Source organism: Phoenix dactylifera, unplaced genomic scaffold (assembly GCF_009389715.1).
Source record: "Phoenix dactylifera cultivar Barhee BC4 unplaced genomic scaffold, palm_55x_up_171113_PBpolish2nd_filt_p 000077F, whole genome shotgun sequence".
Classification (NCBI taxonomy): domain Eukaryota; kingdom Viridiplantae; phylum Streptophyta; class Magnoliopsida; order Arecales; family Arecaceae; genus Phoenix; species Phoenix dactylifera.
In genome coordinates this window covers 640,886-658,076 of record NW_024067676.1, presented here as the reverse complement: position 1 = coordinate 658,076, position 17,191 = coordinate 640,886, and the positions used below count along the sequence as shown (strand labels likewise).

The window sequence follows — 17,191 nt, the reverse complement described above, 5'->3', positions numbered from 1 at the left end:
TGAGTAGCCACTGAGCTGCCTGCCGACGTTGGTTGATGCGGTGAGGCTGGCAGGGTGTAGAGTCAGTGACCTAATCACTCCTAGAGAGGGCAGGTGGAATGAGGGGTTGATTGGAGACGTATTCGGAGAGCAGCTAACGAAGAGGATTTTGGCACTCCCGATTTTCTCTAGGGAGATGACGGATAGACTGGTTTGGGCTTCGATAGGGAGGGAGAAGGTATGTGCCAGAGACCTGTATGCCTTGATGGAAGGGGAAACCACTCGGCGGATCAACGGAGGATGGATTTGGAGGATGCACATCTATCCACAAGTAGCCCTGTTTATTTGGAAGGTCGCATGGGGTTGTCTTCTGACCAGGAGTGTGCTGACCAGAAGGGGTGTCAAGACCTCTCCAATGTGCAAGGAGTGCCTTGACACGGAGGAATACATCAGTTATGCTCTTCTCGGATGTCCTCGGGCAGCACAAATTTGGAGGAGGGGTTCGTTTCTTCTATCGCGGTTCATGGGGTCGGCAAAGGTCCTTCTGTGCCATCTGATGGAATCTTTGTGGAGACTGAGTACTGCTGAGTGGGGCATCACTTGTGCTTATCTGGCCTATCACATTTGGTTGGATAGAAATGTCGTAATCTTTGAGGACAGGAGGGCGCCCATGAGGATGGTGATAGGTAGAGCTCTCTGTCATGTTGTTGAGATCACTAAGGTTACCGCGTCAACCTCATCTGAAATGGCTAGAGACATCTGAAACACCCACCTCACTATTGTAGCACCTAGGTTTACCCTTGTCTCTTGGAAGCCTCCACCCTCCGGCCATCTCAAGGTGAAGTTCGATAGAAGCGTGTCTGCAAGTGGAGACAGAGAAGGTATGGGCATTGTGATTATGAGTCATGACTCCAGGTTGATTGCAGCTGGGGGGCGATGCGCCTTCGACATGACAGCTATAGGGGCAGAGCTCAGGGCAGCACCTACACGAGACGTGTGTTAGGGGCAGATTGCGTCTTCCTTCAAGGGGATTTAGTTACGATTATTGAGTGGATTCGGAACAAGGATTTGCATGAAGATGGACACCTGCTGCTTAGTGATATTCGCAAGATGGTCAGAGATTGCAGTTCCTTTCAAGCCATGCATATGTTTCGGAAGGCGAACAAGACTGCGGACTGGATCGCCTCCTTTTCTGCTTAACACTCGGAAGAGGCCTTTTGGACATGTTATACAGCTGCCCCTCCACCCCTGCGCCATATCCTCTCTAGACTCTTTTGGCTATACTCATGCTAGAGCTGTGTGAGTAGCTGTTGTCCCAAAAAAACCAAAAAGGTAAGAGTGTATAGATGGAAGAAGAGAGGGTGTGAGGCAAGAAGGCATGAGATCAAAGGTGGAGCTATATAAGAAAGGGAGCATTAGCAAAGGATGAGTTTCTTCTGGTTGAATCCATTTTTACTCATCAATCCCATTCCCTAATTAAAGAGTTGAGTCTGCATACAAAACTCTAGATATTGAGCCAAAACTAAGTTTCCTAGTTTCCAAAGACAACATCTTAAATTATACTTGGATGGAAAATTGGAAATCCATCTAAATAACCATCGTCAACCTTGCATTTCACTTTGGAACATGCTATCTTTTCAATCTGACATATAGGAAGTGGCATTCCTAAAAAGGACGGCCTAATGCACAATGTTCCTACCATTGCAAGGTCTAAGAAAGGTCACCATAACCATATTTTGAACACGAAATTCTAAGTCTACGATGAAGTAACCTTACCATTGCACCAAGGCTCATCCTCAAGAAATGTGATTCCTATAGGAAATAAAATTTTGGTTCCTTATGATAGTGGAGTTATACCACAATCTTGATCCTACACTATACCAAAGCAGCTATATTTCTCAACTTTTTAAATCTCATAATAATCCTGATAAGATTCTCCCTTAGACCTTAAAACCATGCTAAACTTCTACCAAAAAAGGATGCTAATGTTGCTAGACTCTTTAAAAGTCCAAGAGAAAAACTCTCCTTAAGTTTGGATTTCTATGATTCTATGCATGATAATAATTTACCATCCTCCAAAATCCAAATTTATGGTTATTGACAGGAGATAAGAAAACTTAAGCTTATCTAGATTAAGAACATAATATAATAAATAAATCTTAAATGCTTTTATGAGGAATGCCTATTGGCGCCTAACTCATGCTAAAATCTTTTTAAAGTTTATGCACAATTAAATTTTTTAGAAATAGTCACATGCATTTGCATGTGCATTGTACATATACATATATTAAAAAAAGGTCTTAAAAACTTGAAAATTGAGCAATAAAACATCTAGAAATATAAAAAGACTAGCTGTCCCAATACTCTAATTGCAACCAACTTTCTATTTTTTTCATGGTCTAACCACAAATTAGCAATTGTTTTTTGACTAACTTGAAAGCTCAGACACAAGGGGTAATACCTAGATGTATAATACCACATATGATTTTCTCCAAGGTTTTTAAGGACAACATTTTTATTTTCTAGTATTACTTTCGTTACTTCTCCTCTTTATCCTTCCAATTCTATCATCCTCAACTAGTTCTCAAAATCAGTCCGTCTTGTGATCATGTAACTCTTCCACGTGCATCAGCTAGTTCCATTAGGGGTGAAAAAAAAAACAGCCGAGCTAAGTTTAGCAGACTGCTCAAGCTCAGTTGCTTGAAGAAAGGAGTAATAAAGCTTCAATCGAAGCTCAAGCCTAGTTTGATAGAGATGTTATGCTGGGTTCATTTATCATTTGACCAAATGAGAATAGCTTCTTATCAAGCAGAACCATGCCTCTACTCAATTTTGCAAACTTAAGCTCGTCTAAATTATGAGTCGAGCTTGTAAATATTTTCAAGTTAGGGCCATTTTATAGCTGAAATGAGATTGGACAGCCATTACTGAGCCGAGCCCAAGTTGTTCATGAACAAATTGGTTCATTTGCAGCCCTAAGTTTCATAGACATTATTTCTATTGATAAACAAATGTTTATAAGGGTAGCATAGAGTACATGGGATCAAAAATTATTTAATTTAGTCATATTTTTCCAAAAAGATCCCCCATGAGATAGCAATGTCAACAAAAAAAAAAAGAAAGAAAAAAAAAAAGACAATTCACATTCATAGTAAAGAAGCGAGGCCTCTTGCTTCATTAAAAGATATAAGAGGATCACCAAGCTGATCATGGTCTATCCTTCCATTGATCAAAGGAGTATATTATCATCAGCTTGTAAAAGAACTTAAAGAGGAAAAACACCCTGCAATACAAAATTCCACTACCACTAACCCATTAACTCAATAGACAATTGTCAGTATGGATATATCATTATTTGATTTATCAAGAACAAAGAAAATCATTAGGAATACTAAACTCAATATCTGGGCAGCATTACATGACATCTTGGATCAAACAACAACAAAAATTGCATTCCTAAGCAAGACCAATTATAAAAGAACCAAATAAACATAATTTCTTTTACATAAGATGATTTAATATTGCTCTTAGGTGAAGGTTTATAACTCAAGGATAAGTTCTTCTAGAGAAAGACAGAAAAATATGAACTAGTTACCCTATGGAAATTAGGAGTTCTGGTAGCCTTGTAAAACAGGTCTAAAATTAGTTCGAAACAATAAAATGATGAAGCTAAGCTTTCAAATGAATCCTTAATGTACTCATGCACGTTACAGTCATGTGTGTGCTTTTTTTTCACAGATACAAGCAACATCTTTTGTTTCATTAATTTTAGCTCATATGTCATTATGGTAGCTAGGGAAAGCCACATAACGGGATTAAACTAGTACAGAAGGACAATTAAAAGGGCAAATGTTGCCCAAAAAAAGGAAGTGACAATAAAAAGTGCACACTCAAGATCACAACACAAGATAACATGATGAAAACCAGAATGCTTAAGCACCAACAAGTCTTTTAAAATTATTTTTACAAACTTCATAATCACATGAGTCATTGAGATCTTTTAAGAGTTACTTGCCTTCATTTTATACTTCTTAAAGTACTGGGTTGAAACTACCAAATTATGTCGTGCTCCTCTTGGAAATCTAGATATAAGGATTCAAATGCAAAGAAAATCCACTCGAATTAAAGGAATAATCATATTTTTTAATTTAGTGAATTTAGTTGATCTTACCCTTATCATCCCAAATTAATCTTGGCATGCCCATTTTGACAAATTGTTACAAAATCACCTTCATGGGAATTATGCTGGATAAAACATTACGGTGAAATTGTATCTGAAAAATAAACAAATCCAATAAGCAAAATTTCTATCACATATTATCATCTTATACAATATTCTACCTTGTGGCTATTGTGCCTACTCGTATGTGCGCATATCAAATTAAAGGAACTCTTGAGCTTTTCCCAGAAATCATTCTCTTTATTTATTAAAGTAATAAATTTTCTAATTTAGTGAATTTAGTTGAACTTTTCCCTTATCATCACAAATTAATCTTGGGCACACCCATCTTGACAAATTGTTACAAAATTACCTTCCTGGCAGTTATGCTGGATAAAAAGTTGCAATGAAATTGTATTTGAAAATAAACAAGTCAAATAAGCAAAATACCTATTGTACATTATCATCTTATACAAAATTTTACAATGTGACTATTATGCCTGCTCGCATGTGCTAATATCAAAATCCTAATCTTATGAGCATCTAAATTGCAATTTCCTAATGAACCCCAAATAATGATGAATTGTTAGATTAGTTAACAGTTCTTGTACTCACTAGCACGGAAACTCTGAGAGAAGCTGTGTGCTCAAATTTGCAAAAACTCTCGGAATTAAATGCAACATATGTTCCAAACTAATTTATGGCCCATATACAGTAAAATAATAAACGGAGTGAACCGAGCTAGTATCCTCAGTAATTGAGCCATCGAAAATATTAATGACAAGTATGTAATTGTATGATTGGCATATTAGATAATGCAAAACAGTACATATATCAAATACAAGACCATATATAAAAGAAACTGAGCCAAAACCATATTATTGAAGTACAGAAAGAGATAAATGAAAATGTGAACCATAACCGTTAAGTTAAGATCAATAACAAAAATCGAATTGCACCAAGAAGAAAAACTTTCAAGCATTTGGACTTGTTTCTAACATTTCATGACATGCTTAAAGAACTCCAATTCAGAAAATGTGCCTGTTACAAAATTGTGGACCTTGTGGTTATTATAACTCCACGGATATAAACTCAAGGATCACTAGGTCTTCATTCATAGAATTTCTAGATGCATGAATTATAAGTAATCAAGCATAAGTTGCTTCGATATTAAGTCGAGGGAATATAGTCTACCAAGAATATCTGGAAGAGGGGAAGAAGTTTTTCATTCAATATAAACAAAGGTTGAGCCCAAAAATCCCTTCTTCCTTGCACAATGGGATGTTCCATATCGTATCAGAAGCATGAAAAGTAAATGAGAAGGCAAGTGAAATTGCATGAAATCAACACATGTACTAAATTCTAATACAAAGTGCCATTTCAGATATAACACACATAAAACCACCTCTTAAATTCAAATTAAAGTATACTTTAACAAATAACTTGCAGCTAAGAATGTTCAAATACAGACAATAACCCATCATCGAAAACATAAAAACATGGCAACTGAAAGGCATGTACTGATGTATACCTCTGGGTGCAAAGTAAACAGGTTGGTCTGGTGTTTGTGCATCGTTTAGAGACGGCCAACGTGGCTTTACTCCAAATGCTTGTGGATAAGTCTCATCATACACTTCATACAAAGCCTTCCTGTAAGCTAGCAACCTTGCCTTGCTCCTGATGAAATCAATACTCCAGGGCTCCTTGCGTCGCGAGTTCAATGCCAACTGCTGAAAAAAGGACAGTAACTCTTCGGGCATGAAGCTTTCCCTAGCACTCTCAATCTGTTCCACAGAATACTCTGCTCCTGGCTCATAGCCCGGCACATCAACACGAACATACCCAGGAAAACCAAAATACCTGAAGTTTCTTGCGTTCCGACAGTGGCAAGTCAGACCCAAAGCAGCTCTCCGGCTCACCTCATCCTCTGCCTCGTCAACAGCCAAGGCGAAATTCTTCGAGGTCGTTTGCTTCGACTTCTCCAGATAGTAAGGCTCGAAAGGGATAAGCTCATCTGGAAAAAACCACCCGTAGCTGCTGTCCCCGAAGAACGCAACCAGGACATGGCCCTCCTTCCTCGTCCTCCGGACATCGGGAGAGGCAAAAGGAACATTGAAGATGTATCCCGGCCACCACGGATGGGATTTCACCTTCCCCCAGACCATGTCGCCGATCTCGAAGCCATGCATCCAGATCTCCGGTGGCGCCTCCAGTGGAACCAAAGCCAACTGGGGAGCCACAGGCTCCCGGGAAGCGGCAGCCCCATTCAAGACCCTGTTCTCCGCCTGGACCGGCACCGATTGCTCGATTCCGGCATTCACACATGGAGAACCCTCACTGGCATCCTCGGATTCAAAAATCCTAGATGCCACCACCTCGATATCAGCGTCTCGTTCCGCCGACGCCGCCACCGGATCAATGTCCGGCAGAACCCTAGATGGATCAGAGCCAATGCCGCCGTTTTGGCGAACGGTCCCGTAGGAAACCCTAGCTCCATCTTGGGGTTTTTCCGTCCCAGAGAAGGACATATCGGCGGCGGCGGTGGCTGGATTCCTATCCACCTCGTTGGCGACGGAGATCCTCGCCAGAATGTCACGGCGAGCTTCCAAACGAAAGAAATCGAACGAAGAACGCCGGCAGAGAGGAACCCTAGTAGGCCAAGACCGATGATCATGCCCTCCAACGATTCAACCGAGCCGAGAAACCCTAGAGATCGATCACCCGGAAGAGGCGGGCTTTGGAAGTATATAAGCGGAGCACCGCATATCCGCGTGGGCGGGCTCTTTTTCGCCCCAGGTTTTAAGATGGGCATAGCCAGTTAGATATGATGGGTCCTCCGCTCTCCGTTTATTAACGTGTACCCACAATTATGATCAGGATTGATAGCGAGGGTTTTAGGGATAACGGCATATCCTTCTTGTCGTTTAAGCGTAGCTTTGCCCGCGGGGTTACGTAATTTAGAGCCCATGTATTGAGGCGGCGCGCCACAATGTACTCGGCCCATGACTAGCCCATTGATATTTATAACGTGGGCCATCTCTAGGAGTTACACCCTAGCCTTATTATAAAGTAGATATAACGATTTCATCCATAATTGTAATATATTATAATATAAAAATGATACTTGTGCTACCGATATCAGTATATAAAATAAATTACTATTTTATTGCAGAAAGAACAGAAATGTAACTCTGCCGGGAGAGAGAGAGAGAGAGAGAGATGGAGAGGTGAGAAAGAGAGAGAAGTGATAGAAACATTAATGTGGTGGATCCTTACTGTTGCTAAAAATTTATATATGAGATAGAAATGTTAATGGAACCCAATCCTACTTATTTGCTCGGAATACTATATCATAAAGCCCATGACCGGCCTATTAAAATTGATACTGTGCTTGTTGATTTACTATTGTTATTTAGAATAATCGCAACGTTCAATAAATTTTTTTTTGGATAAAATATAATATTATACAGATAAATATGATTTCATAAGAGTGATACAAACATGATAAATATTGGATGATGAAATTGTGTACTTCTTTTTCGATTGGATTTATATTTGACTAAAATGTAAGGTCGATAAATGACTCTAACTTAGTTGATATTACTTTACATAGTTTGTTGATGAGAAGTTATTTTAATGGTCCAGCTTTTTATTGAAAATTGAAAACTTCTATATCCAAAAAACATATAAAAATACCTTTCTTTTTTTTTCTTTTTTTAAGCACATGTTATCAACTTTTTAGTAGATAAGTTATGAATTTTTATAGGAATGATGCCCTTTTCCATGCTTCATAGAGTGATAAATCTATCTAGTAAAAAATAAAACCAGCAATATACTTCTATTCCTCAATAATCAAGAAAAATCTAGATTTAAATTGGGAACTTCATTTTGATACAAAAATAAAAATATTTCATTTTTGTATTCAATTTCCAAAATAAAAATAATACCAACTTAGTTATCTCTCTCTCCCCCCCCCCCCCCCCCTTTCCCCTTTTGTGAACTTGCAATGGACTATTCCGTGCATAATTCGTGACTTAAATGACTAATAGGAATTATTATCATTGTGATCTTTACATTACTTGCACTTTTAACCTTTGTAAAATTATTATCAAATAGGTTATTTGCATGTGTTAATTCAAACCTCATTAGAAGCCCTCTCTCTCTTTAAACAACTTTTCAAAACCAATGCTTGATTTATTGGTCTTTAAAAATACTTGACATCCAACTTGCTATTAAAACTATTGAAACTTTAAAGATGCAATCTCCATAAGTTTTTACATTTTTACCCCATCAAGACCATATCTTACACTGATTTCATGTCTCTACCTATCATATACAAGGAGGAAAACAATTACTAAATAGTGTTTACATAATTATATAGCAAAGTATAGTCTTCTTATGGTAAGTATTGAATATTTCTATACAATCATGCCCTGATCCTTTTTATTCTAACACTTCTAAATTATAATTTTATATTTTTTAAGTTATATATTTTATGTTAAACATGGCATAATATATAATAGATATACTCTAGAGATAGATTATTGCTTTTCAAACTTTTCTAATAATTATTTAGTTTTTATCAACTCTTTATATATATATATATATATATATATATATATATATATATATATATATATATATATATATATATATATATATATATATATATATCAAGTCAATATTTAAAAGAAGATCTAATTCATTCATAATATTCATAGTGACTTTGAATTATTTGTTGACAATTTGACCAACATCTGTTAAGTTATGGGTTAAAATACTGGATAAAAGTAAACCTTAGAAGGATAAGTGCTGGTTTTTCATACTATTGAGTATAAATGTAATCTACTCCTAACCTCAATAAGATTTTTATGATTTACTCATATTTTTATTATCTTAACTCGGACTTGAATCGATGATAGGTTGGGTGTAGAATAAAATTTGGGTCCGAAATTCCAGTTGGTCTGGGTTCGGATGTACTAAATCATGAATTTGACTCGACTAGATAGCACTCTTGTGAACGAGTTTTAGCTATTTATGAGTTTAGACCTAACCCGACCCGCAAAGACTAGCAGGTGATGGTGAACTGGGTCGACTCGGTCGGTCCAACTCGGGTTCGAAACACCGCGGCACACACAAAACCATATAAAAGTTGAAAAAAAATCATTGTACAGGGTCTGTTCTCACGTGCATGGTCTTCACTGACACGTGCTCAGCAAGCAGAGTGGTGGCAAGATGACTCGCAGCCGGCCGAGGAGCGAGAGAGAGAGAGCGCCACATGGAAGCTATAAAAACGCCCGGAGGTTCTCCCACCTGTTCCGGTGCCAAAATCCAGTCCTTTTCCCTCTCTTTTTTCAAACCCTCTCAGCCCGTACGAGAGATGAAGTAGCGAGCGAAGAAGAAACCCTAAGCCCTTCAGATTCAAACCCTAGCTCTTAATCCTTTCTCGTTGAGATGCCGCGCGAGATCATAACGATCCAGGTGGGGCAATGCGGGAACCAGATCGGGATGGAATTCTGGAAGCAGCTCTGCCTGGAGCACGGCATCGGCAAGGACGGCCTTCTCGAGGATTTCGCCACCCAGGCACTTCCCTTCTTCCATCTCTCCTCCTTTGTCTTCTCTTTTTCTATAATCTCATCCATTTCTGGCTCTATTTGATGATATTTCTTGGTTAAATGCAACAGTCGGGGGGGGGGGGGGGGGGGGGGGGGTGGGTGGTCTGTAGTGTGATTTCTTGGATCTATGGTAACAAGATTGCTTCGGTTTTGAAGTTATAGTTCCAGATCTATTATGAGATGGGAACTATAATGCAGCTTAAAATTTCGTCAGTTTCAACACTGATTTGTTACCAGTATTTGGATTTTCGACTGGATTGAATTGGGTTGGAGCGTGCAAGATGAAGTTAGTTGTTTGGCTGAGTTTTGTTTTTTTTTTTTTTAAATATATTTTTTTCTTAATCTGTGGGGAAGCGCTATATGTTATGGGTAGAACAAGAAACCTGAAATTGACATGGAAATGCATCTTGTTTCATATATTTGTAAGGGAAGATCGAGTGTTGTTGGAGGGGAAGCCACTGGGTATCCCCTCTTATCATGGCTGAAATATCTTGGTTACCAGAGCCATTCATTTATGCCTCAACACCTATATACATTGACTAAGAGTCAGTTTAAGCTAAACCTTAATTTGATAAGCAATGAGGAGGACGTTTTTTAGTGTAAGTGTCTTAGGAGGTTAAGAAAGAGGGCTGCATGACAATGTTTTTAAAATTTGTCAGTTCTTCGCTTAAGGGTTATTATGACAACCAAAGGGTCTAAGGTTGAGGAAATTACTAATTGTTTTATGATGCGCCAAAAAGATGAGCCAGCGGTTTATGATGCACCAAAATGAGGATCCAGCGGTCATATAGGGACAGGTGGTTCATGGCGATTTGGTGCTGGAATATAATCTATTTTGAAGTTTCTTCACATTTTCTCCAAGGGGGTGACTAGTAATAAAAATATTTATTAGATCAGTTCTTTACCTGTGGTTCAAATGGATGGGAAAGAAGCTGTTGGTTGTGGTTAACTTATGATTGTGTCCTTATTCTGCTTCCTGTTAAGCATATTGTACTGTACCTTGGATCAGGAATGGCCACAAAGTATTTAAGAAGATCCATGGTTGAAAGAGTCGAAGAAGTTGGCTATTCGGATAGTTGTTACTCACCTACACGTCTAGTTTATGGCAGGCTTTCTTGTATCCTTCATCATTTTCTAGATTTACGGAATGACTGAAAAAGAAACATGGTAGGGTTTCTAGGATCATAAGGTAATGCATCTTTTGATTGTGGTAGGATCTATAAAGATATGTCGTAGTGTTAGAATATCAAGAAGCTGTCCATAGGTATAATAAATGGTTATAGAGATTATAAAACAAGAGGGCTCATGTAGTCGGATGTTAGGTAGAGATACTCTCGATGAGAAGATTGACTGGTATGTTGGGGTCCTTATTAACTATTTGGTAGCCTGCAAAAATTGGGAGATGAAATAAGGCGTCGGGTGTCGGAGCTAGGTTTGAAGTTGGTAGTTTATATTTGACTTTTGGCACAATGGTATGGTTGTGTTCATCTGACCCTTTCCATACTTTGTAATGGCGGAATCCTCATGCATTGAGCCCCATTTTTTTATTCATGATAGAATGCGTATTTCGTTGGAGGTTCTAGATGAGATAATCTCACATTTCCTTCATTTCCAGTTGGAGCCTTTAGTGTTGTTGTCTTTCCATGATTAAATTGGAATTACCACCTACTATTATTAGGATTGATTGCTCGACACCATTAACATGGAGGGATTAAAAAAATGGAGCTATATTCTATGTGTAGTATTGATGTCATGCTTGGAAAGAGTGTGGGATACGTGCGCCTCAAACCACAGCACCTAGGGCATCCCCTATACCGCAAGAGGCGTTGGACCTTGATTTAATGGTGAAGAAGGATAAGAGCCAAGCGGAATTTGGCTCTCCTTCAATAATGGCTGCGTGCCCTAATGTTCTTAGGGATGGAGGTGTGAGAGGAAGAGAGAAAACGAGATTAGGATTTTAGGGAGAAAGAGTTTCCAATGATTTCATTCCTTTCATACACAAATTACAAGAATATATATATATATATATATATATATATATATATATATATATATATATATATATATATATATATATATATATATATATATGTGGTCAAACATGACCCAAACCCAAAAAAACTCCCCTAGGCTAAACCACATGAGAAAGCACTCAATCCAAGCCCATGTACACCCATGACTTGCATGCTCTCTCTTCTTTGAGCCTAAACCTAGCTCAAATAATGTTTAGTCACCTTAAAACTCAAAATACCTGAGCCTTAAGCAAGTAGGAGACCAATTCTCGTCCCTACTTAAATCTGTCGCAGGTTTGGGGGCGACTCTGGCACAGCTCGAGTCGACTCCCGCTCTCTCTGTATCACCGGCCCCGACCTGAGGTCGACTCACGAGTCGATTCTTTCAGGCTTTCAGAGAGTTGCTTCTCTGCCCGATTTCAGGGGTCGACCCCAGATCAGCATGAGTCGACCCTTCTGCTGTTTTTACTACAGTTTCTTGCATTTTCTTGCTTTGGATGCGCCACACTTGTGCCAACAAAGAGAAGATGCAAAACCATCAGATGGTTTTTGGTCCATGAGGATAGATAGAGTTCCTTCTTGTTGCTAGCATTTATCAGTCCTGAAGGGTCAAATGAGTGAATGTGAGGATGTGATTTAATGAAGGAAATAACAAATATTATTGAGCAGTTGCTCATTGTTGAAAGCAGCAGTAGGAACATGAGAAAGAGACAGGCTTGTTTGAGTGCACCATCATTTGTCCATCCCTGATTCTGAATGCCAACATATCATTCTAAGGAGGGGGCTCTGGATTTGGAGCATTGAAGGCTCGTTTAGCTATATATGACCATTTGCTTCTTAGCAGGATTCTTTTCCAATGGGACATGTCTTTGCATCATAATTCTTTGCTACTGTATTGAACTATTGATTCTTACACTATTACCAAAGAGTAGCTTTCCTGCCAAGAGAGCACATGTATAAGAAATGATCTTGTAAAAATGACATGTTGCAACACTCTATTAGTAGGGAATATAAAATTTCTAGGTATAAAATAGGAAGTGACAACAAATTTTATCAGATAAATGAATTCCCTTTATACAACTATGAAACTGCCATTGACCTATTAACCAGTACTCTTTCATGCCTCCTAATTTCATATCTTGGAAAGATTTTATAAGGAAAATTATGTTCCTTATCCATATGAATATTAAAATGGTTTGGTGATACATGCTTTGTTAGTGTTGTTTATTTCTCAAGTACTTCGGACTTTGAAAAATGCGCATAGAAGTTACAGTGCTATGTGGCCTTGCATCATTCGTCATGCCTCTGGAGCTTCTAATGATTGAATCTATTGACAACTTATGCAAGTATTATCCAATTCTACTTTCTTAAGCATTTGCTTCACAGGCATTATTTCTATAAGTAATTTTAATTAGGCTCTGAGTTTTCTGACTTTAATGTAACTAACAGTGTTGCTATAGAGCTCCTCTACACATCAGGGTGTGAAGTTCTATCAGGCCCAGATATATAGAGAAACACCATATTTTTAGAGTTACATGTGAAACCACATGTCTGGGAGTCTAACATGCATTTTCCTTTATCCTGTACTTTGTAAACAAAAACTATCATGGTTCATTCTTTAACCAGAGCTACTGCAGGGAGGTGATAGGAAGGATGTTTTCTTCTATCAAGCTGATGACCAACACTACATACCGAGGGCTCTCCTAATGGACCTTGAACCTAGAGTTATCAATGGTATACAAAACAGCGAATATAGGAACCTTTATAATCATGAGAACATATTTGTCTCAGAACATGGAGGTGGTGCTGGAAACAATTGGGCCAGTGGATATCACCAGGTTTGTCAACATTGTCTTAGATTATATGAACGCTACACTTTTGTTGCACATAGACTCATAAATGTAAGTTGGTTTGACATCTCTTCTATGCTGCATAGTTTTCATACATAGCTGGTACTTTCGCATGACGATTTAGTCAAAGTGATGTCCCTTTTTAGGTCCATTGACCGATTCTGGTGTTGATTGAGACAATTGTTCTCCATATAATGTAATTTTTGATTAGTTTGCTTTTCTACCTATTTGGCTACGATGCTCTATATGAATATTATGGTTTTCATGAAAGGTGGAAGTCTTAGCTAATATAGTTAAAAGTGCTATACCTTGGTGAAGTGCAACGCGGATCTTAGTCTAGAGCTGGCAAATACAGGTCAACATAGTACCCAGTGCCCACAGCGAAAATGTTACTAGAAGACATCTTATCTGCTATCAAGATGATACTATGACCTGTACCTTGATATGAAACAAAGATACTAAACAAAGCCACCAGATGATTTTGAAGAAAATATGAAAAGAAGAGAGAGCAAAGACGTCACATTTTTTTGGTGGAACTTAAAATCTAAACTTTGATTTAACCAAAATCTTTCTGCATTAGGTGCTTCACTTGTCTATGAAGATTCACTTTCTCTTTTGGTTCCGACTGGTGGCTTAATTTTTCATCTCCTTTGGAACTATCTTAATTATTTAATTGTAAATAATTTTGCCTAATATGGTTTGGCATTGAATTACAGGAGAGGTGTCTCATATCTGTTGGCATAAGGGACTTAATTATCTTCTAGCAACTAGTATTTTGGTGACAACAAAAGAGTATCCATTATCAATCAAAACAAAAGAGACTTCATGTTCTTCTACCATCCACTGGTGGCTTGACTTTGCTATTTATGCCTCATTTTCTTATTCTAAATCTCCTTTGATTGAAATTCTTGGTTATAATTTTCCTGCTCCACTGTTCTTCTAATGCGTTAAGCAGCTTGCTTTTTCACAATTTTTTGGTCTGCCCTTGAAATCTACATTCTGATTGAAATAACTTTTTCTTGATGCAAAGGAATATTAAATTCGAGAACTATTCAGAATGCATTAGAATCTGAACCTTAGTAGCTAGAACCTTCTTCCTAGAATAATGCACCCACTTCAGAATGTCCCTGAAGTCTCGAACCTGTACCGACTTCCTAAGTGATTAATAAAAGTGCTTCTAAAATATCCGCTTGCCCGCACCTGCACCCGCTCTGCACCAGCTCCCGATTCTGGCAAATAGGAGCTGACCGTAGTAACCATAAAAGTTCATGGCACAAACCAATGATTCTGTGCTTGATATCCTTAAAGTGTGATGTTCTGAAGATTCACTTTAAATGTCCATGTTTCTCTTGCTTTCGTGAAGTCAATTCTCCGTCTTGTCTTTATAAATTTTCCATGACTTTAAAGTTTGGTGACAAGTTGAGTGGATTGAATATCATTGTATGTGCAAGGTCATCATATGTAGAATATGATAAACCAAGATGTTGTCTTGTACCCTTTATTATACACAAATCACCTCTTAATTGTTGTTATCCTCTACATGCTTTAAAGTGCAGAAGTGCCAATGATCTTTGATATAGATATTTTCTTATAAGTATCTCTTGATAGGGAGAGCAAGTTGTAGATGATATCATGGACATGATTGATAGAGAAGCAGATGGAAGTGATAGCCTTGAGGGTTTTGTCCTTTGCCATTCCATTGCTGGTGGAACTGGATCAGGTTTTTCCTTTCATTTTTCTTGACTATGTCTGTTACCCCTTTTTATCTTAAACATTTGGTTATTCTTTCCTTTATCTCTTTCATTTTTTATATCTATCCCATATACCTGTTTACTTTGCCTTTTATTTTCTCCATTTTTTTTCCAGTTTAACCTATTAGTTTTTCATTCATTTTCACCTGCATATAAGCAATACCAATGCATTTTACTTTTCTTTTATAATTACTTTTAAAGGATTTATAGTTTTCTTGCTTTGTTAACATTGTAATTTTTGTGGTCATCAATGGCAGATTTGGTAAAGTTGCTAGAAGTTGTTGTGAGCCATTTGGGCTTGAATCCCATGCACACCATAATAAAAGGAGGTGGGGCTCTATGTTTGCCCCTCTTCAAGTTCAAAGAAAACATTTTTGTGATCATCAACTAGATAAAGCTAACCACTTTTTACAGCATTCTAGTCATGCCTGTTATGATGACAAGTTTCATTCTTGTTATCTTTCTTTTTCCCCCTAGACCATTTGTTGCATGCTTTATGATGTAGGTTACACACAATAGCCATTGCTTGATTTGCTTCTTAACTGTTTGATTAGTATGGATTTAGGAAGCTAATACAGTGATGGTATTTTACTTTACTAGCAATTACATTCCTTTGCCTCTTATTATAAACAGTGCCATTGCAATCATCTAGGAATGAGAAGGTCTAAACAAAGAAAATAGAGAAGTTATTTTGTTTGACTTAAAACAATATGCTTGTAGGACTTTTGATGGTAATCTCGTTGGCATTGAGAAAGATTGAAGGGTTAATTTGAGACTAATGAAGGCATGCATGAGAAAGCTGTAACGATTGTGAGAGATTTGCGAGACAATTGAAATTCCAATTTCTATGGGTTTACAATAATGATCTTCCTTAAGCCCCTTTCCTTACTCTTCTTAGTTATCATAGACGTGTTATATAGTATTGAAGAATAGGTCATATAATGTTCATGCACATAGCTACAAATGATGCAATTTGAATCAATGAAATGCGAGCATGATCCAATTCAAAACTAGTAATATGGAGGAAATCTTTGAACGATAAAGGTTAAAGCCCTTTTCTTACTCTTTTGATATATGTGCTCTAATGTCAAACGAAAGGTCGTATAGTGTTCATATTTAGCTACATACACAATGCTTTTCTAGTCTGTGATAGGTGAGCATGATCTGATGCAAAAATAGAAATATGGAGGACAGTTGAGGATAAAGGGTCTAATTATCAACATACTAAAGTGTTGAACTATTCTCAAACCATGCTCTTGTTCTTGTTCTCTGTGCCACTCTGAATTATGAGCAATATAAAATTTATTGTCCCCCCAAGAAATCTTAAACTTGCTTCTATTCGAACTTTATGTTTCTAAGGAGTATGTGGTATTGAGTTTTTGTAGAAATGCACATGGAAATAAAGGATTGGTACAAATCAATGGTCATAAGATACTTAGAGTGACTTATTTTATTTTCTGGAAAACTAGAAGTGTTTTACAAAGACATCCAACAAATTAGAGGGATTGGATAAAGTTGATATGTTTATATGAAGTCTCATGTGATTGTTACAATATTGTCGAGTTTTAAGAAAAATGTTTGTTGAAAATGGCTATAAGGAGCCATTTTTAAATAAAAAGGTCTAGATTTTCATATGGATTGCTGTATGATTGTTGCATGCAATATTTAGTTTCAAGTGTTGGTGGGACGAGGGGTGTCTTTGCCACTTTGTTTCGTTCCTCTAAGAAAGCAGGAGATGGGATGAGCTCAGGACCTTGATCCCATTGCACACGGGGCACCCCACCCGTCCCGTGGTGGTCCTTCCTGGGACAGAGGGTGAAATGTG

At 37.7% G+C, this 17,191-nt stretch overlaps 2 protein-coding genes across 4 annotated transcripts in view; one reads left to right on the top strand and one right to left on the bottom strand.

Moving 5' to 3' along the window:
• Nucleotides 1-2,522: 2,522 nt before the first annotated feature.
• On the bottom strand, nt 2,523-6,897 carry LOC103715109. The gene is made up of 2 exons (XM_017844718.3): nt 5,670-6,897; nt 2,523-3,262 (listed from the first exon to the last, which is right to left on the bottom strand). Exons 1-2 carry the CDS (start codon nt 6,664-6,666, stop codon nt 3,228-3,230), a joined length of 1,032 nt encoding a protein of 343 aa, XP_017700207.2. The 5' UTR covers nt 6,667-6,897; the 3' UTR covers nt 2,523-3,227.
• Nucleotides 6,898-9,348: 2,451 nt separating this feature from the next.
• LOC103715110 (tubulin gamma-2 chain-like) overlaps nt 9,349-17,191 on the top strand; it is a 19,103-nt gene continuing 11,260 nt past the window's right edge. Inside the window, exons 1-4 of one of the 3 annotated variants that reach the window (XM_026807697.2) lie at nt 9,349-9,721; nt 13,403-13,603; nt 15,224-15,335; nt 15,624-15,695. In XM_026807697.2, the coding sequence (XP_026663498.1) occupies nt 9,593-9,721; nt 13,403-13,603; nt 15,224-15,335; nt 15,624-15,695 (514 nt within the window). In that variant the 5' untranslated portion in view covers nt 9,349-9,592. The remainder of the gene's footprint in view (nt 9,722-13,402; nt 13,604-15,223; nt 15,336-15,623; nt 15,696-17,191) is intronic. The other 2 variants (XM_039116281.1, XM_039116282.1) reach the window with 2 other exon arrangements.